The sequence below is a fragment of the Anopheles stephensi genome, chromosome 3 (assembly GCF_013141755.1).
Source record: "Anopheles stephensi strain Indian chromosome 3, UCI_ANSTEP_V1.0, whole genome shotgun sequence".
In the NCBI taxonomy this organism is placed as follows: domain Eukaryota; kingdom Metazoa; phylum Arthropoda; class Insecta; order Diptera; family Culicidae; genus Anopheles; species Anopheles stephensi.
The window spans coordinates 20,522,227-20,545,535 of NC_050203.1; the positions used below are offsets into that span (position 1 = coordinate 20,522,227).

Genomic DNA, 23,309 nt, shown 5'->3' on the forward strand with positions numbered 1-23,309 from the left:
CTCCTGCATCATAAATCATTCCATTTTTAGAACTTCAAGACTTCGTTCCGCTTAGTTAAATATTTTAATAAAACTTGTCAAGATATTCATCACCATAAGAAGGGGGATATTGGGAACACATACGAGATAGGAGGTTCAATTTTCCCCTTTTTCCCTAACCCATTTACTGTCCCACTCCAAGCCCAAGTTTTTTGGATCGTATGCGACTTTCAGTTTCAAAAAACTGTCTTCTAACATTAATCCCATCTGGCTGCAGTTCTGCGGTCACTTTGCCAAACACGTAACACTGCACAAGCACAACCCCCTTCCTTCCCGATTGCTCATCCCCGCGTTCCACCGTTTGCGACACAGAACCGTAATATGACTTGCCGTCCGCAAATGTGCTGAAACGTTGTTTATTAATTTTGGCTTCTTCCATGCAGTAGCAGCAGTAGCAGCAACGATCCTGACGATGATGATGATGTTGGTCGAGCGGTCTCGCTTCAATTCACTTCCAATATGTTTCACTTTACTCCTCAATTGGTAGCAATAATTCAGCGCTGTGAAGTGGTGGCCCGGCTATTTTTGTAACTGTTGCAAGCGAAGAAAAAAAGAGGAAAGCCATTCCATCACACACACACACACAGGAAAAGAGGCGTTCTCTCTTTCGATTGATTTGCCGCTTCCTTTCGGGTGGGGAACAAAGCCGCCTCAAGAAAAATGCACCACGTCATCCTGCTGGTCCTTTTGTTCTGCATTCTTGGAGCAAAAATCTGCATAGAGGACATGGGGTACGCCGCTTGGGTGAAAGTGGATCGATTCTGGAGAGCAACGGATGCATCTCCTTTGTTGAAAGCATTCTCAGGTCACGAAGTAGCAACATTGCTCTGGGGACAAATTTGGTTTAGAAAAACGTTTGACAACCCGGACGACCCGGATCAATTCGATGCCAAGGTGTGGTATCAAGGCAGGGAAAGAAAGAAAGGAGTATTTATGAATATTTTGTTTGCATTAGACTCCCCAAACACCACAACTCCGAGGGAAAGTTCTGACGTAAAACTGTGCACACTCGTTAAGGATTACGTCAAAGAGAAACTTTGAGTCGCACAGAATTTATGATGGATACAATTTCCAGCTCCAGGTATCATGGCACATCGATTGAACATCATTAGCAGAGCTAAGGCACGTTGGAAGTTCAATAAAGTCCTGATGTCTTTTGCTTGCTGATGTTCGTTTGCATGTTTGTTGCCATCGGACACAAAAATAATCAATATCGATGCTGAAGCTGCTATATTGGTACGACTTCCGGTCAATCGAACGAATGAATCTCATCAAAGGCTTCCAACCAAACGGGCTGTGTACCAGCGCATGCATGGAAATTGGAATACTTCCACTCCGAAGCGAGGGAAATCATACAAATCGCAACGATGTTGCTGCTGCTGCTGCTGCTGCTACTGCTCTCTTAATTAATTCAACTGAACGAACTATTTGCTGATAGATTAATTTCCATCGATCGATTGATCTTCCTTGCGCCTGGAATGGGCCAGTAGTGGTCACTTAACTTAGAGTCGCTAATTGTTTTGTTCGTTTGGCTTTTTTGCTTTCCCATCACATAACCTAAACAGCGAAAGATTATGATGCAACAAGTGAGTGCAGAAGTAGAAGTCATACGCAACACTAGCGTCACTCTCATGCAACTACAGGGAGCAGGACACTGCACACCGATGCAATCTCTTTCGGTTCTAAAAATAGGCTATGAAACAATCGGCCCTCCCTATTCCTTTCCAGACCATCGTCCGGATTGCCCGAACACGATCGAGAAGAATGGGTGGTGAGTATTAAATTACTCGTAAATATACAAGCAGAAACAGAATCGGCAAGGACAACAATTCGCGGGCACGCTCTGGAAGGCGGATAGTTTATATTGCACAGGTTATTAGGAACTGACAATTGGTAACGGTGGTACTCGGATGACACATCGAATACCACCTCCTTCTTGAAGCGATAGAAATGCGGATTTCCTCCGGCAGCCGCAGGTTTGAAGTGTTCCATTTTTAGCGCAACAAATAACCTTATCACAAAACAGCTGTTTTTCGTACGCCAACCCGTTGGACATTTTCGTGTCTCGAGCCACTAATCTGGCTGCCATCTTATCGATCGTGTTCGTGTAGTACCCTTCATTTAATCCCCATTGACTAGGCCCCCCTTCAATGGGCAAAAATATGAAAGAAAAATCACACTAAAGGCAGTGTAGTACGGCTCACGGTTCTTATGTGATAAGAAGATGTCTCTTCGTGGTACCATCACGGTTGTTATCGTTATCGTAGGCGCGACTCGATTGAGCTGAATGTTGTAATCGATAATTACTACGAGCTCGGTTGAGTGCTGCTGCTGTCAAGCAGCAATAAACCGATGCGGAAAATTCCTTACTCGTGTGTTCCTCGATTATCATCGAATTCCTTTTTCAGAATCATAGATTGATTCTAATTAAAAAAAGAATATCGGTTTTAAAAAAATATCAAAAGGTTTATTTTTCAGTAGGAACGATTATGAGCAGGCGATTCGGAAGACATCAAACTCAGCCCCACCTTTATCGTCAAATCTCGCCATTTACAATGATCGACTGTTTGTCAACAAAAGGGGTGCTATCTGCAGACAGTATCGTGTTGTTTACGCCCCGAAACAACTGCAGGGCCAGAGTTTATTATGAGCTGCGACGGATACGTCGCGTACGCGAGAGACTCCGTTGGCCTTGAAACGTTTTTGCGCGGCAGGATGATATCCCGCACATCGGAGCTGCTAGTCCTAGCGAAGTGTCGTTATCCTTCCACCTCTTATTGTAGTACAAAAAAAAATGCGACGTAGTCGAGCTAGTCGATAACGGCCATTATTGAATGACGCCGTAACACGTCCTTTAGGGGTGAGAAGCCATCGAATGTCAGCCACTATTACAGATCGCAAAGACTCTAACAACAACAATCAATTACCTTGAGGTTCAGAGGTTTTGTGGGAAAAAAGGAGAATAAAAGGAAACAATACTTTCCCTCTCACTACCCCCTTAAACGCGAGGAAAACTTCGAACGAAAACTTTCCAAAGAAAGGTGTAGCGGCCCAACAGAGTTTTGCTCTCTCAGATAATCCTCACGATGTCCTGGTGAGATTTTTTTTTTCATTATGGCAGACACTTGGATGGCCCAATTTCGGCTTCTATGAAACCCTGCAGACATGCAGACAGACGCCACATAACTTGTCATACGTGTCACCGTTGGTTCGAAAAATCATTACTCGTTCCGCTCGAGCAGAACAGCCGATGGGGGCGTCAGTTTTGGCCGAGTTCTGGGGAGACTGTCTCGGACTTTTGTTTACGCACTGCGCTCTCGCGCTAATACAATCTCTCCGGCGCTCTCTTGGGCTCGGATCGGAATGCTCCCAACATCGACGACGCCACATATTCCGGGGATCCATCAACAAAATAAAAAAAAACTGGGACGAGATGATGGAGTCGCGTACGGTCGGTTTTATTTAGGCCTACGTGACTTAGGTCGTGCATCGAATTGGTTTATGCGAAGCAGAGGTTTAGATTTCAACGCGGAACGTGAACATCGTGACGGGCGTGTTCGGTTGATGTTTGCTTCCCCGACAGGCCGTGTTGTCCCGAGGCGCAAGAGACCGGACAACAAATTAAAGATTGATTCAAATGTTTACTCCGCAGTTCAGTGGGTTTGGCGAGCGAATAAGGGAAGCTTACCAGTAGAGTAATCAATAGCGAAAAAAATATAATTAAACTGATATAATCTCCCTTGTCTGTTAAAGTAACGTGAAAGCTTCATTGCCGAGAGAGTCGTTACTGAAGCAAGGGGGAGCTTTACAGCATCACGAACCCTTATTCGTCCTTGAAATGTTGGCTCCACACAAACAAAACGTGTCTCTCGTGTTCATCACGAGGTTTTTGAAAGCTCTTTGTCAGACTTGTTTAGCTCCTTCCAAATATACTTTCCAAGCACCAGGAAGTTATGAGCTGAATGCGGAGAAAATGATGAAATCCCGCTGCAAAGATTACAACATCCGCCATTCATGACGAGCGTTTGTAAATATAGCAAGAAGTTACCTTTTTTTTACTTTTCCTACACCCACTTCCGGTCGAGTCGGGGAGGCTTCGGTCACATAAATAATCCTTCACACGCATACACTCACTCACACAAACCTTGGAAGTTTACGCTTATCGTTATTATGGCGTCCCTCAGAATCGCGGCTTCGTGGAGACTTTTTATCGCGCTTTCCGGGCCACTATTTATAGTGTCGCACTATTGTACAGAAACACGCAACACACAAACACATACACACGTCTGGGGAGCGTCCTGGGGTTTAAACATTACATTCCATTGTACCGTTCAGTCTGTACGCCCGAGGCTCGCATCACAACACAAAGGTCCCAAGATGTTGTGTACTGGGAGAACACGGGGTGGGGGAAGAACAGCACACAGGAAACACTTTACAGCATATCCTTTTTCCTGGATAATGAGAAGCCTGACACAAAAAAAAACCCGTGTCTCTATCTCTCTCTCTCTCTCTCTTTTACTCTAGCGAGATTTGTATGCACCGCTCCGTTTGGGTCCTCTCGTGGCAAAGGATATGCCTTAGCTTCTCTAGCACGTCTTTACTGCAGCGCAGGAGGAAAATCAATTCCACCGTCTCTACCCCACTTTGGGAGGGATTTTTCGCACAAACTGTAATGGATTTACTTTTTTTTTGATATTTAGGACACTGATAAACTTTAGCTCCCAAGATATTAATTTGATTGATGTGTGACACACATTTTCGGGAAGGTTTTTTTTTCGAGAAGACTTTACGCGATTGGCATAATTTGGAAGGTACGGGAAGAAAGAAAACACAACACTTCAACACTTGCCACTCTAGTAAAGGGAGAACATCATCATCATCATCATCATCATCATGATCCTCTTCAATTGGTCTTCCGTACTTTGGTCGGCTAAAACCCCTTGCTTTTTTGGCTCGACCACGCCAATCAAACGCATCACATTCTAAACTTGCAACGAATGATTTTTTTTTCTTTATTTCGGAAGAGATGCCACTACTATGGCGGAGCTTTACTGATGTCTTCACTTTAGCACGACGCGGTGCACTTCACACCCAGCGCGACCCGGATTTCGTGACTGATTTCAACTAACTTCCCGTTGTGAATAAGGGCTCTCGATGCTGGTGTACTGTTTTTCAGGATTTTTTTCTTGTTGGGGTTTAAATTTTACACGGTAGCAGTAGAAGTCTCTCTCTCGGTTTCTTTAGCATAGAGAGAGAGAGAGCGAGGATTATTGTTGCAAATATCCTTGTTGATGGAAAAAAGGATTCCTTTGCTTATCTGCCACGTTTTGAGAGAAGCAGTACAAACGAGAGAGAGAGCACGAGAGCGAGATAGGTCCTTGTAGAAGAAGCTTATGCTCCCCAGGTTTTGGGGAGTCCTCAGAGTTTCTCCTACGTCAACAATGGACCTACTACACACTGGAATGATGAGCAATTTTCCTCACAAACCTCTTCAAAAGAAAATGACCTGTTTACGTTCCTGTGAGTTTCCCAGTAATCCTATCTTATTTTAAATTCTTTAAAGTAATGCTAATTTAGACTTTCTGTATCCTTTTTTAGATATTTGTTAAAAATGCCATCCAATGTTCATGTTAAATTTTGTTAAATTATGTTAACAAACTTTGTCACAGTTTAATGGAAGATAAAAAATTTCTGGGCAAATTTTAAAAGAAGTGAAATAAAGTTAATTAAATTTCTCTTAACTATTAATTAAATCCTTAATAAAAAGAGCATAACACGAAACCATTACTTAACAAAGAAGCATCACCCATTCGTGCGACGTCGGCAACGGCGGACCATGATCTCATTGTTCCTTCAAGGACCCACCCCCAAAAAAGGATCGCCTAGCGCATGGCATGTCGCGATGTTTTGTCGATTTTCGTTCCACCTCGTTCGTAAATATAGTTCCCCTGCCCCCGGTTACGAGTCTGCGGCGTGCTCGTCCTTCGAACAATCGAACCCGATATAGGCTATCGAAAATAAGCTTCCGAGAGAAACACCATCGAACGAGATCTCGAATCCTCCCCCACCGGACGAACTTTTACACACCACCGTTCGGTGAGCTTTTCTAATTTCCATTCATACAGGTGCCGCCGAACCGAGAGAGAGAGAGAGAGCGCGAACTAGAGCGCGAGATCTTCGGCTCACAGTGAGCGACAATCAGGACCTCCTGGTCGCTCGTTGATGTTATCGGCGCTGTGTGGCAGGATATAGTTGCATAATCGATAAACGTGAGTGTGCGCAAAGAATGCAGGACCCTCTAACCAAGACACCTTCGTCACCCCGGCGGGGGACTGGAGAAAAGCGGAAAAGCGTCCGTGGCTCCGGTTATTGATAAAATGATTCTACCGGCGCGACACGTGGCTGGTGGAGTGGGTGCTGGTGAATGGGTTTTTGGGCTGGTCCTTCACCGAGAAACAAACGCAAAGTAGCACATCGCGTCTCCCAGGCGGTATTATCTACTATCCTTGCGAGACGAACGACATTAGAGGCAGCGAACAAGAGGAACAAAAAACGGACAACAAGTTTATCGTATGCACAGGTGCTCAGGAGCTTGTCAAGGTTTCGCTACTTCCGTCACAAGCACATCCGTGTACGCGTATTGCGCCATTTGTGAGGTATAGGACATCAACCAGAAGGAAGAAAAAAAACCGGTGACACAGAAAGGCGAATTAATAAAGGAAAGGAACATTCTTTTTGGTACGCTGTTCTGGTGTCGTCGATTAGGGTTGGCTTTCGTGCACCTCCCAACGTGACGTATCGTTCGAATAAACTCACAATCATTTGTCCGGTAAAAAAATATGACACAAGGACGAAGCAAATCGAAGCGCGGGTATTAAGAGAAGAAAAGAACTGCTTTCCAATGAGAACAAACATCAAGGTGAAAGAAAGACGGGGAGTTTTTTAATTTTTCATCTTCCATAGTACAATAGAAGCTTTTGTTAAAGGGAACGTACATGGTAGCTGGTAAAGGCTGACAAGGTATTAGGAAGAAAAGACGAAATAGGTCTATTTATAAATTCAATTCGCATTTAATTTAATAATAAAGATTTTGAAATTAGAAGTAACAATATAGAACGCGCGTATACAATAAAATAAAAGAGATAAAAATAAACAAAATAATTTAAAAAAAACATATCAAGTTCAAATAGACAATAAAACATAAAAATTAATGCTAAAGTATAATAATCAAATAAAAACAATGTTAAAAACAAGAGAAAAAAAATAAAAAATTTACGCAAAGTAATGAAGCAAAACAACAATAAGATTCAAAATTAAGATTAATTAAAAGAAACCACACAAAGAAAAGAAGAAGCAAAAATTATTAACTTAAAAAGACGATAAAAAGAAAATTGCTAAAATGTAATAAAAAGTAATGACAAAAAGATATTAAAATGCAGCAGTAATAATAGGTAGAAGGCTAGCGAGTCAGAGCTATGAAATTCTTTTAACTTATAAAGCAATAAAAAGAAAACCACTGACAAAATAATAATATACAAAAGTAGTCGAACAAAAGCAAATTATTAAAAGAAAACAGAAAACAATGATAAATTGTGTTATTAATATTATAAAAAAAAACCAAAAAATGAAAATTCAGGATTAAAAATCAATTAAAACTATAACAAAACAAACAAGTTAAATGATAATACAAAATATATGGAAAACAAACCTGAAAACTATATTAATAATTTAAAAAATGGTCAAAAGTGTTGAAAAGGGGTAGTAAAAAAATTATAAGAAAGATAGCAAGAAAGAACATTAAAACATATTTCAAACCCCCCTTCCTTTAATCAAACAAATCAATAACACCCCATCGAACAGTTTATGCACACACGGCTGACGCACAGGAACCGTGCAAGATCAATGCACGGTTAATGACAAGTTAGTTAAGTGAAATTTAATCCACCCCGATCGACTCGACGGCGTTTGCGTGCGCGATCGTCACACGTTCGCTCCTGCCACCACGCCAGATATTCGTACCTACCAGCCAGCTACGAACACAAATATGCAAATCGCACCCTATCGCACATACTCCGACACACACGATCGTCGCCGGTCGCAATGACGCAATCGAGAATGCAATAATGGATGAAACAACACAGCACTCTCGAGTTTGCTGCTGCTATCAACCATTAGCTCAACTCTGAGCCTCGGGAGCTAGAGCAGTCGAGAGTGTGGCCTTCCAGAAGGATTAAGTGAAAAGCTTCCAGTATTGTTCTTTGTAATTTCTAGCTTTCATTTCAAACACTTACGGAGAGGCAGTAAGTTAGGTATAAAAATAGTCGAGTGGGATATCCAGTATTGTTACAGTCGCCTTGTCACGTCAAACCTTGAATTTCAGACGTACTTACTTTTAGACTGCAAATCGGTAAAAACGCGTCCAATCAGAATGATTTGCAAAGAAAAGGGAATGATTTATGTGTTAAGTTTTAAAAGCAGCAACTCACTGATAATGGCCCGTATCGCGAGCTACGATAGCAAAAACGTGTTTAGGTTTTTGCTGTTTTTTCCCCAGCTTCTGATCAATAGTTTACATACCGTATAAGTAAACTGGTGGTTGGTTTGTTTGGTTTGGCTAATCGGTTATCATTAAATTTAATTTGCACAGCAGCAAGCGAAAGCCAGGCTTACACAGGCTTACACAGGCCAGCTTTCTGCGCGAATCAAGCTAATCGTATTATAGGGGTTGTATCCTACTTTACGGACGCTCTTAAATTGATTAGATAACAAATTTTAATAACGATCCTATCGATTGCAAAAAAGAAAACAGCAAAGTAAATACGCTAGTTAATTGAAAAGGCGTAACAGACCTGCAGGCTGCTTTCTGTTCTGACCCGGCATGCGTTACATGCCACACAGTTTTTGGCCACGTGGGCAAGTTTTTGTGTACCGATCGTTTCCATTCCTTTTCCAATTGCCAATATATATAGGACCAAAAGCATCGAAAGCCACTAAATGGTGTGCACAGGCCGCTACTTCCAATCGTGTCTCACGTGTGTGCCATGTGCTTGGAGTCCTGGATTGGCTTTTCACATGCTAGTTCCAAAGGTTCGCACGTGTTTCACCATCCGGCGATGGTGCCAAGTAGAAAGCTGATACCCCGGCCGTTTCCGGTATTCATTTTTCATTACCGGGTTATCGTCTTTTTGTTTCCTTCGTACCCACATTTGCTTACAGATTCGGTGAAAAGGAAAGCAAAAAGCAGGGGGTCAAAGGAACAGATTCGCTTACGACGTCGTTTGGTGTAATTTCAATTGCATTTATTATGCACGATCAACGCATAACAAACGCTAATCGATTATACAAAACGAATGATAGTGAAATGAGATTGATAAAAATAAAATCGCTCATTCCCTTTATGGGGATGGGAAAAGATGCGCGCTTCGGACTGGCAAATTTTGTTTTGCGTCAGCAACAACCACGACCCCCACATTCGGTGCATTCGATGGGCGGAAGCGCGAATAGATGCAGCGCGTTAAAAATAACCGTATGCGACATAATAACCTTCACCGTTACATTAAACACGATTAATTACGGCGAGCCGATTTTCCCTGGTTGAATAATAAAAAAAAGACATACGGAAGCGACGTCTGCAAACACCTAGTCAGCCGGTCAAGTGGGTAAAGCTGAAAATTGAAATACCTTTAATATTGGCTTTTTTGGCAACAATTCGGTGCATGGGTGCATCATCATTTTTGGCAAATTATCAGCGCACACGTTGTTTTTGGTCGATTGGCCCATGCCGTTCGGCCGGTTTTGGCGCTAATGGAGGCATTACCCGATCAATTGAGCCTTCGGTCAGATGTTAGTTGAGATGATGGATTGCTTTGTTTTTGCAACTATCGCGCAAAAAAATTGCGTCGTTCGTCTTCGAATAGACTGTAAAATAGGCAGCAGTTAATAGAAAACTGGCTAGAAAATGATTAAAATTTATTAAACATATGAACGACCATTTGAAGCAGCAAATGCAATAGCGTTTTTTTTTAAATTATTCCTGTTGCATTCCAGGCACATCACTTCTCCCAGACCAAACACAACCACACAAGACACTCGACACGCCGCACAAAAAGAGCCACGGCATGCTCCAGCACCCATGGTGCGACCTTCACCGCATTTGCATTTGCCAGCCGAAGTGCAGCTTAAAATAAACACATCACAACAACAACACGGAACGGAACGGAACCGACCGAAGTGCGTGCGATGCATTAAATATGCGGTCCGATATGGGACAACGGCAAATGCGTCCGCTGAAGAAATTTGCCCCTTCTTTTGCCCGTATACATCGTTGTCAGGACATTGATAAGCTTAGCAAGTAAAGAGGCAACCTTCTCACACAGACTGCACTGTGCGCGAGCGTTGTTTGCTATGAACGTTCCTAGAATGAAGCAGAAGAAGAACGATACTATCTGCCAAATGCAGTAGAGTTGGTTTAATTTGGTTTTTGTTCCAATACGCTTTCTACTACTTGAGGGATAATACATTGCGCCCTCGTGATGGCGACCGTTTGGGGAGAAAATGTCTCCGGAAATACAATTGAATGCAATTGAAATTATTTGCAACCTTTTTTATCATTCTTGAGGCGATCCGGTGGCCAAAGCGACAGCCCGCGCCGGTCACCACACGGCACGGCTGGGGTTCAAATCCCATCCAGATCGCCTCCTCGTAAGCAGGGCTGACTACTTTGCTACGGGTAAAATCAAGTCACAGAAAGCTATAAATGGTAGGCCCGAGACCTCTCGAGGTTGTAGCGCCAAGGAAGAAGAAGAAGAAGGGTTAAGGTAACAGAGAAGAAGCGTTTTCGTTCCTACAATTTCTTCAACTATTTGTAGACCTCTTATTTGACGCAAACGAATCATTAGGAACTCGGAGGAATGAATGCTTCGAGAACCATCTTATACAAGTCAGTGCAAATGTTCTGTAAATACGCTGATTCAACTATTGGAAGAATAACGAGGCGACGACCAAAACTGATGGGAACACCATCAGCGGACCTGCCAGCAAAATGCCGGTTTACTTAAGACTGACATATAACTAGTGGATCACACCTTTGAAGTCATCAAAAACTTCAACTCTCCTTGGTCAAAAATTGGATAGAGATGAAGTTTGCACGTGTAACTAGTGTACATAAGTATTCAAATAATAAATGCAGATTTCCTATTTTATTGAAGGATTTGGTCAGGATAGGGTGCATGTCCAAATATTCCTCTTGCAATACGTAGTAGCACAATAGCATATCATTTATCAACACCAAATCCATCTACAAGCAAACAACAAGCTTAACCACTGTGTCCGTTGCTGCTTGCAAGTAAAATAATGCCCGTACACACTCATCGCTCTACAAGTACCAATTCAGAAAAAAAAACACACCATAAAACCGGGGGCACCCTGACCGAGAGAACCGAGTCAAGTTTTCATTACCAATTGCAGCACAACATTTTAAAGCCGTGTAATGAGCGTAGGAAAAACCTTGAAAGCCATCATTCTCAATGTGAAACGAATCGAATACTCGTTTGGATAGTGATCAACCACCAAGTAAACGGAATGAAAATGCAGCTTTCCGTGTCCAGCACAGCACAGTTTTGCTATTATATCCCCATAAAACCAAAATTCGTAGCATCAGCACAACATGATACGGCTCGTGAGCACACCACTTCCGAATCGCGAAATAAAAGTGAAGATCGGAGCGATCGGCCGATTCAAGAAGCGTGTGTGCGTGTTCGTTGTAGCTTTAATTATCTCTTCGACCGGTCCGCGGATCGCATGATGAGGAAGGGAAAGTAAAAATCCTTGAGGTTAGTTTTGGCTGGCGCTGACGGTCCACCAATTCGCTTCTTTGTGAGATAAATTATGGGAAAGAACACAGCGAGCGAAACAAAAAAAAACCGACCGGGTCATGGTGGCGAGCCTCCTCCGCTGCAGTTTTTGGTCAGGTTTTTTCTTCTTCTGCATGATGCTGATAATGATGCGTCTATCACCAGGAGAAGCCAAACACCCATTATCATCTGCCATGGTGAAGTCACGTAAAAGGAGGCGCGCGACAGTTCCATGGAAGATGAGTTTCTGAAGACAGAGTGTTGCAAGCGAAATACGCTTATCAGTGCGAAGCAATAAAATGTACTCTATTGCTTAACACTCAGGTAAAGGGAGTAGTTAAAAATAGTGTCCTGCGAGTGCCGCGTGCGCAATGATTCTTTGCGATTGCACAATCATGCATCAAATGACGCTCAATCAAAGTCGAGAGGACCGATCGATTACACCGTCGGCGGGCGTGATTTAAACGGCACACGTGAGGACCCGTCGTTGTCTACGACCTTGCTAATCTCATCGGGCTAATCGTCTCAAGTGTCTCCCCATGTTCCTTTCATCGATCGGAAGCTTCTGGAACAATTCCCTTTTCTATCGCTAAGCTCTTTGCCAATCGCAATCTGTGCCCGTCGTAGTATAATTTCACCTTTAACATAGTGCCGTTTCTGGCAGATTTTCGGTGATTTTTTCTTTTCCTTTGCCAAAAGACCGACACAGCCAGATGCCAGAGTGTGACCGATGTTTTGATGTATTGTGGGTCGGTCGTTTTTTGTTTTTTTTGTTTGGACCGGGGTGGCCGGCCGTTGCTTCTTTTGGACGAAAATGTTTCGTTGCTAAAAATAGAAGTAAAAGTTAAGGCACACTCGAGCGGCCGCAAAACATCGGGCCAGGTGGGGGATTACATGCTGCTGCTGCTGCTGTTGGCTGACATGGCCTCGGGCCTCGGGCCTCGGTCGTCGATGAGTGGCGCGATCGGTGTACGGGGCCAGGCCTGTTGACACAAGCAGTTGCAGCACTGCAACTTTCTTTCCGTCCGGCACCGGGATTTTACTTCGCTGAAAACGTTCATTAACCTTTGCGCCGAATTAAAGCGAAGCCCGATAGGTGGGGGAAACTATTGCTGTCCGAAAATAATTGCGCAATAATGTTTTCCGTTTTTTTCTCTCTCTCTCTAGGGTTGGCCTTCACTATGATGGCCCTCAGCTATGGGGGGGGGGGGGCGAGGCTCGTGTTGTTTACATTGGACTTTGATTTTCCCTGAAAAAAGCCTAGCCTTGCCGGTATGATCGATGTAATTCAATCATTATTCCTCTACAACACCTTTGTTTACATTGGCAGGTGCAGCTCGGCTGCAGCATGCACTTTCCCCCTCACTGCACATGGGAGGGCCGTATTGGCCAAAACCAAAAAAGGGCTTACCTTTGTTTTTTTCTTCTGTGTCGCGTTTCTCTGCTAATCCAAGTACACACTGGAAAATGTAAAGCCTTTCTGCCTGTGCTCGGTTCACACTTTATCCTCCGCCGTGCCGTCTCTAGATGGTTCGAGGAGGCTGCTTTTGCTTTCGGATGAAGGTTCACCGTTTCTGAACGATTTCGATATTCGTGAATTTCACACCCGCACAGAACTCACGCACAATTACGTACACACACACATGCACGATACTCAAATCTCCCACGCTGCCAAATCACACGCGATCTTTATCGCTATCATGCCGCTAATTAATCGGCAAAACACGTCGGTCGTACGCGAGATTATAGCGAAGGTTGCAAATATGCTTGACAAACACAAGAAGTGATTGATAATTTTTTCGCCTGTATGGGGGCATCGAATGTGTGTGTGTGCGTTCGCTGCGTGTGCTCACACTTGACTGTGTGTGGGTTTGAACATGCATGGGCCGTCACGTCAAAGACTGTCGAGGGTATACGACGCCGAGTTGAATACTCCACATGTTGCACCCAATGTTTTGTATGTGTGTGCAAGTTTCGTTCCTTTCGCTTCGTTTCCGGTGTTCGCTGGAGAACATCGCACGCACAGTGGGCAGGAAAGCGCCATGCAATATGGTCAAAACAATGTCAAAACAAATACATCCCACACAACGTATTGCGTTCAACTTGCCCGTTCCAGCTTGTCAAAAAGGCTGCGGCCCGATCGTACCAATTAAATCGGGGAATAAGAAAATAAGAAAACAAAACCTGTATACCGTCCCCTAGTGACGTTTCGATCGTACGCTGTACCATAAAAATAACATTCCATTGGCCCGTGGGAATCACAGTCGATTAATCTTCGGGCGAACAACATTATTACGATCGATTTGGGGACGAAATAAGGGCTTGGCAAAGGATGATCCACGATCCGGAATAGCCCTCTTCATTCAGACGTGTCGCACAGGTGTATCGCTGGTTGGTGGGCGCAGAGGTTTTCCGAAAGTGCAAAGCGACCTAGCTCGCTCCCATAATGGCATTCCTCTGCCCCGTACGCATACGTCGTGGGAAAAAGAAGAAACGTAAGTATGTTTTGAGCTGAGCGCTGATCTCTCCCGCCCCCCCGGGGGCGAGAGATGAACTGTACCTGGCATGTCTCTGCGTAAGCCCATTTCGGATAATGGACCCTTGTTTGCTTCGGTGATCGTGCGTGCTTTAGTTGCATGAATGTGTGTGCGTGTTCTCATTTTTGCTTTTTGCTTCAGCGATCGGAAGCGATATCGATAAGGATCTGTCGAGCAGCCTCGGATTGAACCATGGCATGGGCCGCATTACCGGATCGGCCAGCATCGAAACGCTCGTGCGGGTCGGCATAGAGAAGGAGCACGGTCTTAGCCCGGACAGTAAGATGGTGGTGTTGCACGATTTTACTCCCTGCGTGGACGACGAGCTGGAGGTGAAACGGGGCCAAATAGTGAACATACTGTACCGTGAGAATGATTGGGTGTACGTGATCGGGCAGGACACCCGGCAGGAAGGTTTCATACCGCACTCGTACTGTGCACCGTTCAACACACAGCTGGCCGATCTTGCCATCAAGAAGAAGCTGCCCCGCGATGTCGCCACCATGGGTGCACCGGGCAGTGGCGGTGGTGGTGGTGGTGGCGGCGGACCAGGAGTAGGACCCGGAGGTGCGACAGGTGTTGTTGGGCTGGTGGTGGGTGGAGGAGGGCTAGGGAATGGCGTTGGACTAACGGCGGCTGATTTAACCGATGGCATGCCCGATATCGGTATGGACGTGCTGGATGACAGTACCGGACCGGGGTTGCTTACGAACGCGCTGAAACACTCGCAGGCGAGTCTCAGCTCGGAGCCCGACTTCTTGCCATTTGCGAAGGATCCGAGCGGTCGGTACATCGTGCTGTACACGTTTATTGCGCGCGACGAGAACGATGTGTCGGTCGAGCGGGGCGAATTCGTGACCGTGCTGAACCGGGAAGATCCGGAATGGTTCTGGATTGTGCGGAGTGACGGACAGGAGGGTTTCATTCCGTCCGGGTTCGTGTACCCGGCGGAGAATATACTGCAGGGCCATGCAGGGAAGCAGCAGCAGCAGCAACAGGGCGGTGTAAATAGTATGGGATCGATCGGCAACGATATGAACAATCTGCAGGCGATGAATGGTGGTGGCATGTCCGTTGGTGGACAGCATCAGCAGCAGCAGCAGCAACAGCAGGCACAGCATCAACAGCAGTCGCAGCAGCAGCAGCAGCACCAGCAACAACCCGGCATTGGATCGGATGATCTACGGTACCATGGCACCGAGTTGGTCATGCTGTACGATTATAAGGTATGATGATTTGTTGAAGCTTTTAATATGATCAAATCTAACTCGTCCTCGTTGGATTCGCGTTAGGCACAAGCACCGGACGATTTAAGTGTGCGGAGAGGCGACTGGATCTATGCGGACCTCAACAACCAAACCGTCGACGGATGGCTGTGGGCGTACGCACCGAAAACCCGCAAATATGGTTTCATTCCCAAAGCATACGCCCGTCCGCCTGCCATGACGAGTCTGTAGGAGTCTGTGCCTATCGTCCCGCTTTTCATCCTCCTATTATATTGAATAGCTTTTAAATTATTGACGTAAACCAGCAGCAGCAGCGTTAGGGTGTGTAAGATTAGCCTTCTGTTTGAAGCGCCAGCCGTTTTCTTCCGTGTGGATAAGGAATAGCAAGCCACTGTTGCTACTATCCACTAGAGTAGGTAAAGTTATTTTTAAGTTCCCCTTTTATCGTCCAATATCGCTCTGAAGCCAGACGCATTTGCTTAAATCCCCTTAAGCGATGCCCCATATATTGTAAACCTCTTTTAATATGTGGACATTTGTGTGCTTTTTTGTGAGTATTTTTTATACCTTGCGCACGCGCTCTCTAGCTCAAGTCTATTAACTTTATTAATGTATTTTTTTATACAATAAAATGAACGGAAAAGAACTGGGGATACCATTCCCGCTCTTCACTCAACTGGTTGGTTTACTACGATTCTTCTGCCGCTTTTAAGCTTTCTGCCATGGCCGTTCGCTTTTGCTTGAGTTGATCGTACTGCTTGCGGACGGCTTGAATTTCTTCCTTCGTTACGGTGACCGGTACCTGACATTCGGTTTGCTCCTTGCGAATAAATTCCAGCGTTTGTAGCTTCTTTTCCAGAAAGTCTAGCTGCTGCGATTCGAGCTGTTTGCGGTACTCTTCCAGCCGCGTTTCCTTAATCTGATCGCAGTGGATGTTGGTTAGCTTGCGCAATGAATCCTTACGGGTGATCCAATGGAAATGCCTAAAGTGTGAAAAGAAATTGGTAGATAAAGCGTTTCGTCCTCTCGTTGCGCTACGTTTTCCATACTCACGTTGGGTAGGGTTTGTAAACGAGGTCTAGCTTCTCCAGCACGTACTCGAACCGACGATAGTCCCAGCGCCGCAGATAGCGAAGGAAGCGCTTGCGTTTATCGATCAGCTCCTTCAGCTGGACCTTCACCACTGACTGGCGCGGAAACTGCTCCATATAGTCCTGCAGGCTGCGTATTCTTGCCGTCATGAGACCCACTGAAAGCAAAGCAAGGGCAGCATGATGCTATCGCACTTTGTTCTCCCCCCATTTCCAACTCCAACTCACATTTCGCCTCCATCGAACCGTAGTCCAAATCGTGCCGGTACACGCGCCGCACCATGTCTTCCTTAAAGTTTTCCACCATCTGCCGGCGCCGGTTGTGCTCCAGGGTGAACAGATTCCGCACGTGCTCGTTTGCCGTTTCCAGCTCTTTCGATTCACGGTAGTCCTTCATCAGCTCGCTGCCGGCAAACTTCGGCAGGGACTGCAGATCGCCCGACTTTTGCGGCTTGTAGCACGGCACCTTCTCCGGCCGGACCCATTTGATTTTCAGATCGGATTTTAGTGCGTACGTACGAACGATCTGATTGATGGAGGGTGTTGTGAGGGTTTTCAGCTTTGCCAGTGCGTTCATGGTGGCTGGTACGATTAGCTATTTGTTGTTACGAAAGCACGCACACACCGTGCAACCACGACGAGCTCGAGGTGGGTTTTTGCTTTATTTTTTTCTTTGTTTACGTTTTTTGTGTCACTGGAACGGTGGCGAAAAGGGAATGTGGTATTCCGTGCAGTCGCTTGCGATTTTGACAGTTAAGATAAATGAAGCTAAAATTGACGTTTTTTTCGAAGTTTTTTATGAAGAATTTTTTTTAAAAAATTATTCATTACATTTATCAATAAATAAATAGCAAATTATGAGTAAAATTTGTTTAATTTACTTTGAAATGAAGAATCAAAACAGCGCTAGTGCTGCCACCTATACGTCAAAGTAAGAAGCATTCTTATTGTGCAGGGCTCGCCCATATTCCATGCACAGTTTTGAAATGGTAGGATGAATTTGAAATTTTCGATCAAGACCCTGTTTTTCAAAAATAATACCATTTACAAAAATATCTAATTTTTTATGTAGGCGATCGCCAACAATTTATACTAAAAAAAGAGAAGAAATTTATTTGTTTCTACTACTTGACCTAAGATTTACAAACTCGGACGCTCGTTATCAATCAATCGTCTATCTGGCTATCCAACATTCCAGACAATAGGCCCAGGTTCAGTAGAAATCTGCTAGTGCTAGACAGAGTCCATGTCTCAGAGACGTATAAGAGTCCTGAGTGGTCTCGTTCCCATGCTGCAGCTTCGTCCGTCGATTCAGGCGGGCAACTCATGACCCGTTGAATTTAATAAACTATTTGAAATGATCTGACAGGATTTCTCATACACAAATACATAAAGGAATAATTTCAGTACAGCACTAACATAAGCTTAATCGTACCTTGACCAGAGCCAGAGTAACACTCATCTTAAGCGCTCAAATGTTTACTTTCCGTTGCGGATGTGCTTGAAATGATAGCCGTTGGAATTCCCGCAGTCGATATCATACTTGAGAAGTAAACATGTGAGAACGATTAAAAGCCGATACGATATGCTATCAATGTGCGTAAGCAGATGAATCATAACACTGCAAAACTTAAACCCATTAAACCGCCTCGACGATAGCAAACAAAGAAGACAGGCCACAACGAATGGAATGTAGAATATATTCCTATGCAGCCGGAAACGATCATTCCCAGCGTCTATTGTTGTGCGAAAAAGAAAAACACGATTCCCAAACAGGTTTGCTACGGACTTATTTTTAAAAGCTGGAAGGTTATCAAAACAGCTTAAGCATAATAATAAAAAAGTAGATAATGTACCTGTAAGGGGGGAAGAATGAGTTCGAAGAAGAATCAGTAAGAAGTAGCCATTTTGAGCAAATCCATTTCGTTCCACGGATTGATTATGCTTCATCAAGAGGTTTATTGTTTGCTTGTGGCGTTGTGAACAGCAATGAGCAAACGGATTTTTTTCTACTGCTTAATAGAAATCTTAATAGGAGTTCTACTTTATAGAATAAAGCTCAGACGGTAATATAATTATAACACCACCAGGAAGTGATCCACCATTTTGAACAAAGTCCAAACCACCCAGGAAGCAAAGGGCAAACGAACAAAAAAAAAACAAGAAAGAAGAAATGAAATGGAAAGTAAATAAAAATCCCTAAAGGAGGACGTAGACAGTGCAGAGCAAACACAATGACCTAGAAGTATCGTATGTCTTTCCTTCCAGCCGTGCGCAGTATAATTATGCTCCACATATTCCGATCCCTTCACTGGATTTCCTTCAATCCACTTCCAGCATATCACTAGCTATGGAGAGTCTATAAACAGCAAACAAAACGGAGCAAATGTGAGGTATCGCTGTAATCGGTGGTCTTTACCTGGTCAACTACTTCCAACGTGAAACCTTTCACGTAAGCACAATGTCACGAGCACACTGGACGTTGGTCCCGGAGAGGAAGTTTGATTGACCTGGTCCGAAGTAGTAGTCCTTGTACTTATAACCACTATAAGCAACCATTTTTTGGGAGCCTAAGGTAAGTTCGCCAACTTGTGGTGAAGGATTTTGTTACAGTTGTAAGCGGACATAGGATGTTGAGTGGTTTCAATCGAAGGTCAAGATCGTTATTTTCTCTCTCGCTGTAGACGCTAGTGGTTGCTATAAAAAAACAGTCCGAATAGGCTACAACTAAAAGCGCAGATTATCTGATCGATGTCGTCTTTTTCCTTTAAGTGATTTCCGTGTTGCTTTGATCGTTCGGTCTGCAACACTGCGACAACTGTAAAAGAGTGTAATGACGCAGAAGATCACCCAGCATCATCACACATCTCCATCTCTCTCTCTCTCTCTCTCTCTCTCTCTCGTTCGCTAGATCTCCGTGGGACTCTCTAGAAACAGTTAGGCTCCACCCGTCTTCCTATTTGCATGTTTTCGCTGCAGCGACGACCACCAGTCATCTTTCACAATACTCTACCACATCGTCCGGTCTCTGCCTCCCGCACCGGACCGGTCAACGACCAGCCAAGAAACGGCGCTTCTCAAGGATGTTATGCTCTTCCTGTCCCGACGAGCAAGACTTTGTCTTCAAGAAAGTCTCCGGGCAAAAAAAAAAAACAAAAGCACAGATGAGCCACGCCGTCCATCGCGATCCGTGAAAAATCTTGAACTTGAACGTCGAAACTTAACATACAGGCCCCCACCAGACCGATGGGGGAAAAAAAAACAAGAACTACGGCGTGACTCAATCACCTTCGCACGGTGATCGCAGGTGATCGTGTAATATCGTGCAAGCCGGCCGGTCCAAGCCAACCATTACAGCGACCGCACGAAGAAGCGCCGAGTTGTTTATTTTCGTCGTGCGGCAGGAAAAACCCTGTGACCCTAGCCGGCACACGGGAAGGGATGCTGTACAATCGGCAGCGCAGCATAAAAACCATTATTTGACAATCGATCTAAAGCAGTTGTGCGGACACGCTCGAACCGGACGGAATAGCTTTGGAGCTTCGTTTCTAGCAACAGGTGTTGTCACCCTAGGAAGGGCGTGTGTGTTTTGTTTGCCAGATTGTGCAATCGTTGCTGTCGGGATGAAACTGTTCGTGGTATTGTTTGCCCTGTTGGCGGTCGCCATTGCTGCACCGGTGGCACAGTTTGGATTCGGCTATCCCGGCTTGGGAGGAGGTATTGATGTGTTTCGGAGCGTTTGTCGCTAGAGGGCAGAGCGGTGGCGAACGAGTGCCGTGTGGTTTTTAGTGGCGCTGCCGTTAGTAGCAATGGGCGCGAGTAGTGTAGCTTACGGGAGAGCAAAGCAATAACCACTGTGAAAGCTGTTTCCCAAAATCTAACAATAGTCTTAAGTAGTTTAGTACTTAGTAGTGTTTGAGTGAAATTTAAGTGTAATATTCTTTACTTTTCTTACTTCGGTTGGTGATGCTGTGTTACCTTGAAATGTGCTATCTCCGTCCCTTTTTTCGACTGGATAAAATGATGACAACCCGTGTGTGTGTGTGTTTGCTAAATTCCTTCAAAAGCTAAAGCATATCGTAAAGGTAGTTTAAATCTTCAAAAAATCATTTGATTTGTTTTGTGACAAAGAAATTAATTTATTTCTCCTTCTGAATTATGCTGGCGAAACCGAACCGATGCATTCGGTCGTCCATTGATGCACCACCGATTCGTTTTATGGCTACCGACCCTTTTTGCTTCTTCAAAACGATCGTGTTACTCAACACGATCACCGATCTGCGTCTCTGCGTGACAAACGAAATCGAACCAACCTGTCCATGGTGCCGTCGCTAATTTGACCTTCCTGCTGCACATTTCACACACACACATAAACACGCACGCATGAATATTTAATATGCAATCAAACACATCTACGCACAGCACTAAGGAGAGGTATGATAGTGTTCCGACGTTGATCTAAATCATTCTCTAAATCTTTTCACCAAGCACACGTGGTACGATCCAAGCTTTTTTATGAATCTGAAGAAGTTCAAGATAAGAAGCTTCATTTATTTAAAGAGGCTTTGTGTCGCTGAGACCTCAATCACCTCTTACCAACTTAAGAAGCAAATTGAAATAACAAACTACTTAAGCCAGCATCTCTCTCTCTCTCTCTCTCTCTCTCTCTTTTGTTGATATTTGATCTTTATCCAATCGTTTTGTATTTTTCTTTATTGATTTTTTATTAAATTCCTCTGAAGATGGAATCCCACGCGTTAAACAAAAATTTCGCACGACAAAAATCCCCCAAAATTCTTAAAAAAAAAAAACACATCGCGCTGGATGTTTTGCATGTAGACAGAAGTTGTTGAGCTGTCTGCTGAATAAATATAGAATCCATTTGTCTGGCTCTCTGCTTTCCGACGAGTGGGAAACAAAATTAAACAACAAAGCGTGTGGAGCCAAGCCTCTGAACGGTTTGATTGAGTTGCCAGTTGCCACCGTCTTGACATCTTTAGTGACGTTGTTCGACGGGAGCGGATTGCTTTTGGCAAATAGAGATATGAGGACGATGCTGATGATGCTGACCGGTACAGAAGAAGGTCATATTCTTGAGGTAACGGAAACGTTTCGATTTGTTTGCGCTGTTTTTGGTTCTTCTTCCGCCAGTAGTATTTACTGTGGGATATATTATTGCATTGAAAGTTTAATTTGAAGAATATGGTGATGAGAATACCATTTCAAAATTAATAAATATCCTACAAGTGCTTGAAAGCCAGCAAAAACTAAAAGAAAATGAAAGAGCGCCTAAAGGTATGCAAAGGAGTGTTTTTACTTGCTATACGCTAAACGTCAATTTCAAAGCTAAAGAAGATTGCATACCTTCAGGCTCTCATAGTGCGATCGTACCGCGTACTAACATTCTTTCCACTCTCCTTTCACTTCCTCCTAATCCTGCCTTCCCTTTTCTCCTAATACTGCTTCACCAGTAGTTTGGCTACTAATCTCGCCGGTTTACGGTTCTTCTAGGCTTTATTCCAGTAGCGGTTCCGGTACCGGTAGCGGTTGCACCGATCGGTGTCTCTCCGGTCGGTGTACTAGCCCCAGTTGGATACGTAGCGCCAGGTAATGGGTTTGGGTTCGTCGTCTTGGAGATAGCTGAAGTCTATTCAAAGTATCAGTATCGCGTTGGGGATTCTTGACTTATAAATAATGTAATATCCCTGTAAAAAGACTCCTTATTAATCATTACGCATTTTTGTGGCCACTTTTTCGTTTCAATCCTTCCCTACGGCTTGCTAATCTCGTCGTCAACCCGAATCGCATCTCGAACGAAAAAGGATTTCATCCCCGACCACGCTTCCATCGACCCTACCCAGGACCTCATTACGGTGGACACTACGGCGGCGGTGGTGGGCTACCGCTAGGTGGTGGCGGCTTCTCCGGCAGCCAGGCCAACGCACAGTCCGCCTCGTTCAACATCGGGCTGGGTGGCATCTCGGGCTCGTTCAGTAACTCGAACGCGAACTCGTTCGGCGGCGGCCATGGCGGTGGGTTCGGTGGATCCGGTGCCCAAGCTTCGGCCCAGTCCAGCTCGTTCGGCGGCGGACTGGGAGGATTCGGTGGGTCGGCGTCCAGCGCGCAAGCGTCGGCCAACTCGTTCGGTGGAGGTGGCGGCGGACTGTTCCCGTAAGTAACCGAATGAGTCGTCGAGGAACTCGCTACGGCAAGGTTAAGTCATTAATCATCTTGTTGAAAATCTTTTCAGATTCTTCTAAAACCCGCAACCACACCCTGAGACTGTAAATATGTGCGGGCGATCGTGCCTGTTTCTAAATGAGAAACAAAAAAATGACAAAACGACTCATTTTTACACCACACCACAATCCATACGACCATCAACGGGACGGGTCGTGTGTGTGTGAGTGTGTGTTTTTTGTTACGTGTGTGAGTGTGTGTTTTTTGTTAGAATCCATTTTCGTGTTGTAAGCTATTTTGTGTATGTTTATTTATGAATAAAACAGAAAAATCTCTTGTAAAAATCTTTTAAATTGTGATCTTGTGTGGTTTGTCTCTTTCGAG

At 44.5% G+C, this 23,309-nt stretch overlaps 4 protein-coding genes across 7 annotated transcripts in view; 2 read left to right on the forward strand and 2 right to left on the reverse strand.

Moving 5' to 3' along the window:
- Positions 1 to 13,725, reverse strand: part of LOC118512807 (protein FAM13A) — a 38,245-nt gene extending 24,520 nt beyond the window's left edge. Inside the window, exon 1 of one of the 2 annotated variants that reach the window (XM_036057758.1) lies at positions 13,303 to 13,725. The gene's annotated coding sequence lies outside the window, so the exon portion shown is untranslated. Of the gene's footprint in view, positions 1 to 4,087; positions 5,178 to 13,302 lie in introns of those variants that run through there. The other variant, XM_036057759.1, reaches the window with a different exon arrangement.
- A 240-nt stretch (positions 13,726 to 13,965) lies between these two features.
- Positions 13,966 to 16,330, forward strand: LOC118512808 (SH3 domain-containing protein Dlish). Its single transcript, XM_036057760.1, has 3 exons — positions 13,966 to 14,386; positions 14,570 to 15,654; positions 15,721 to 16,330. The coding sequence occupies exons 1-3, from the start codon at positions 14,338 to 14,340 to the stop codon at positions 15,883 to 15,885; spliced, it is 1,299 nt and encodes a 432-aa protein (XP_035913653.1). The 5' UTR covers positions 13,966 to 14,337; the 3' UTR covers positions 15,886 to 16,330.
- On the reverse strand, positions 16,234 to 17,461 carry LOC118512809 (28S ribosomal protein S15, mitochondrial). The gene is made up of 3 exons (XM_036057761.1): positions 16,974 to 17,461; positions 16,708 to 16,903; positions 16,234 to 16,637 (listed from the first exon to the last, which is right to left on the reverse strand). The coding sequence occupies exons 1-3, from the start codon at positions 17,320 to 17,322 to the stop codon at positions 16,343 to 16,345; spliced, it is 840 nt and encodes a 279-aa protein (XP_035913654.1). The 5' UTR covers positions 17,323 to 17,461; the 3' UTR covers positions 16,234 to 16,342.
- Positions 17,462 to 20,130: 2,669 nt separating this feature from the next.
- LOC118512812 (glycine-rich cell wall structural protein-like) lies at positions 20,131 to 23,278 on the forward strand. 3 transcript variants are annotated; one of them, XM_036057765.1, is made up of 6 exons: positions 20,131 to 20,462; positions 20,813 to 20,830; positions 21,168 to 21,179; positions 22,257 to 22,352; positions 22,607 to 22,916; positions 22,996 to 23,278. In XM_036057765.1, exons 1-6 carry the CDS (start codon positions 20,369 to 20,371, stop codon positions 23,003 to 23,005), a joined length of 540 nt encoding a protein of 179 aa, XP_035913658.1. In that variant the 5' UTR covers positions 20,131 to 20,368; the 3' UTR covers positions 23,006 to 23,278. The 3 variants fall into 3 exon arrangements, with proteins under 3 accessions (XP_035913658.1, XP_035913659.1, XP_035913660.1); XM_036057766.1 differs by lacking the exons at positions 20,813 to 20,830; positions 21,168 to 21,179 and having other exon boundaries at positions 20,133 to 20,462; XM_036057767.1 differs by lacking the exons at positions 20,813 to 20,830; positions 21,168 to 21,179; positions 22,257 to 22,352 and having other exon boundaries at positions 20,221 to 20,462; positions 22,568 to 22,916.
- Positions 23,279 to 23,309: the final 31 nt, after the last annotated feature.

What these genes read in the sequence shown, in the direction of transcription:
- LOC118512808 (XM_036057760.1), top strand. Translation starts at nt 14,338, where the DNA reads ATGGCATTCCTCTGCCCCGTACGCATACGTCGTGGGAAAAAGAAGAAA. An exon ending in TCGTGGGAAAAAGAAGAAAC is followed by an intron (nt 14,387 to 14,569) that starts GTAAGTATGTTT and finishes TTTTTGCTTCAG; the next exon opens with CGATCGGAAGCGATATCGAT. An exon ending in TCATGCTGTACGATTATAAG is followed by an intron (nt 15,655 to 15,720) that starts GTATGATGATTT and finishes GATTCGCGTTAG; the next exon opens with GCACAAGCACCGGACGATTT.
- LOC118512809 (XM_036057761.1), bottom strand. Translation starts at nt 17,322, where the DNA reads ATGAACGCACTGGCAAAGCTGAAAACCCTCACAACACCCTCCATCAAT. An exon ending in CGGTTCGATGGAGGCGAAAT is followed by an intron (nt 16,904 to 16,973) that starts GTGAGTTGGAGT and finishes CTTTGCTTTCAG; the next exon opens with TGGGTCTCATGACGGCAAGA. An exon ending in GTTTACAAACCCTACCCAAC is followed by an intron (nt 16,638 to 16,707) that starts GTGAGTATGGAA and finishes TTCACACTTTAG; the next exon opens with GCATTTCCATTGGATCACCC.
- LOC118512812 (XM_036057765.1), top strand. Translation starts at nt 20,369, where the DNA reads ATGAAACTGTTCGTGGTATTGTTTGCCCTGTTGGCGGTCGCCATTGCT. An exon ending in AGTTGGATACGTAGCGCCAG is followed by an intron (nt 22,353 to 22,606) that starts GTAATGGGTTTG and finishes GACCCTACCCAG; the next exon opens with GACCTCATTACGGTGGACAC.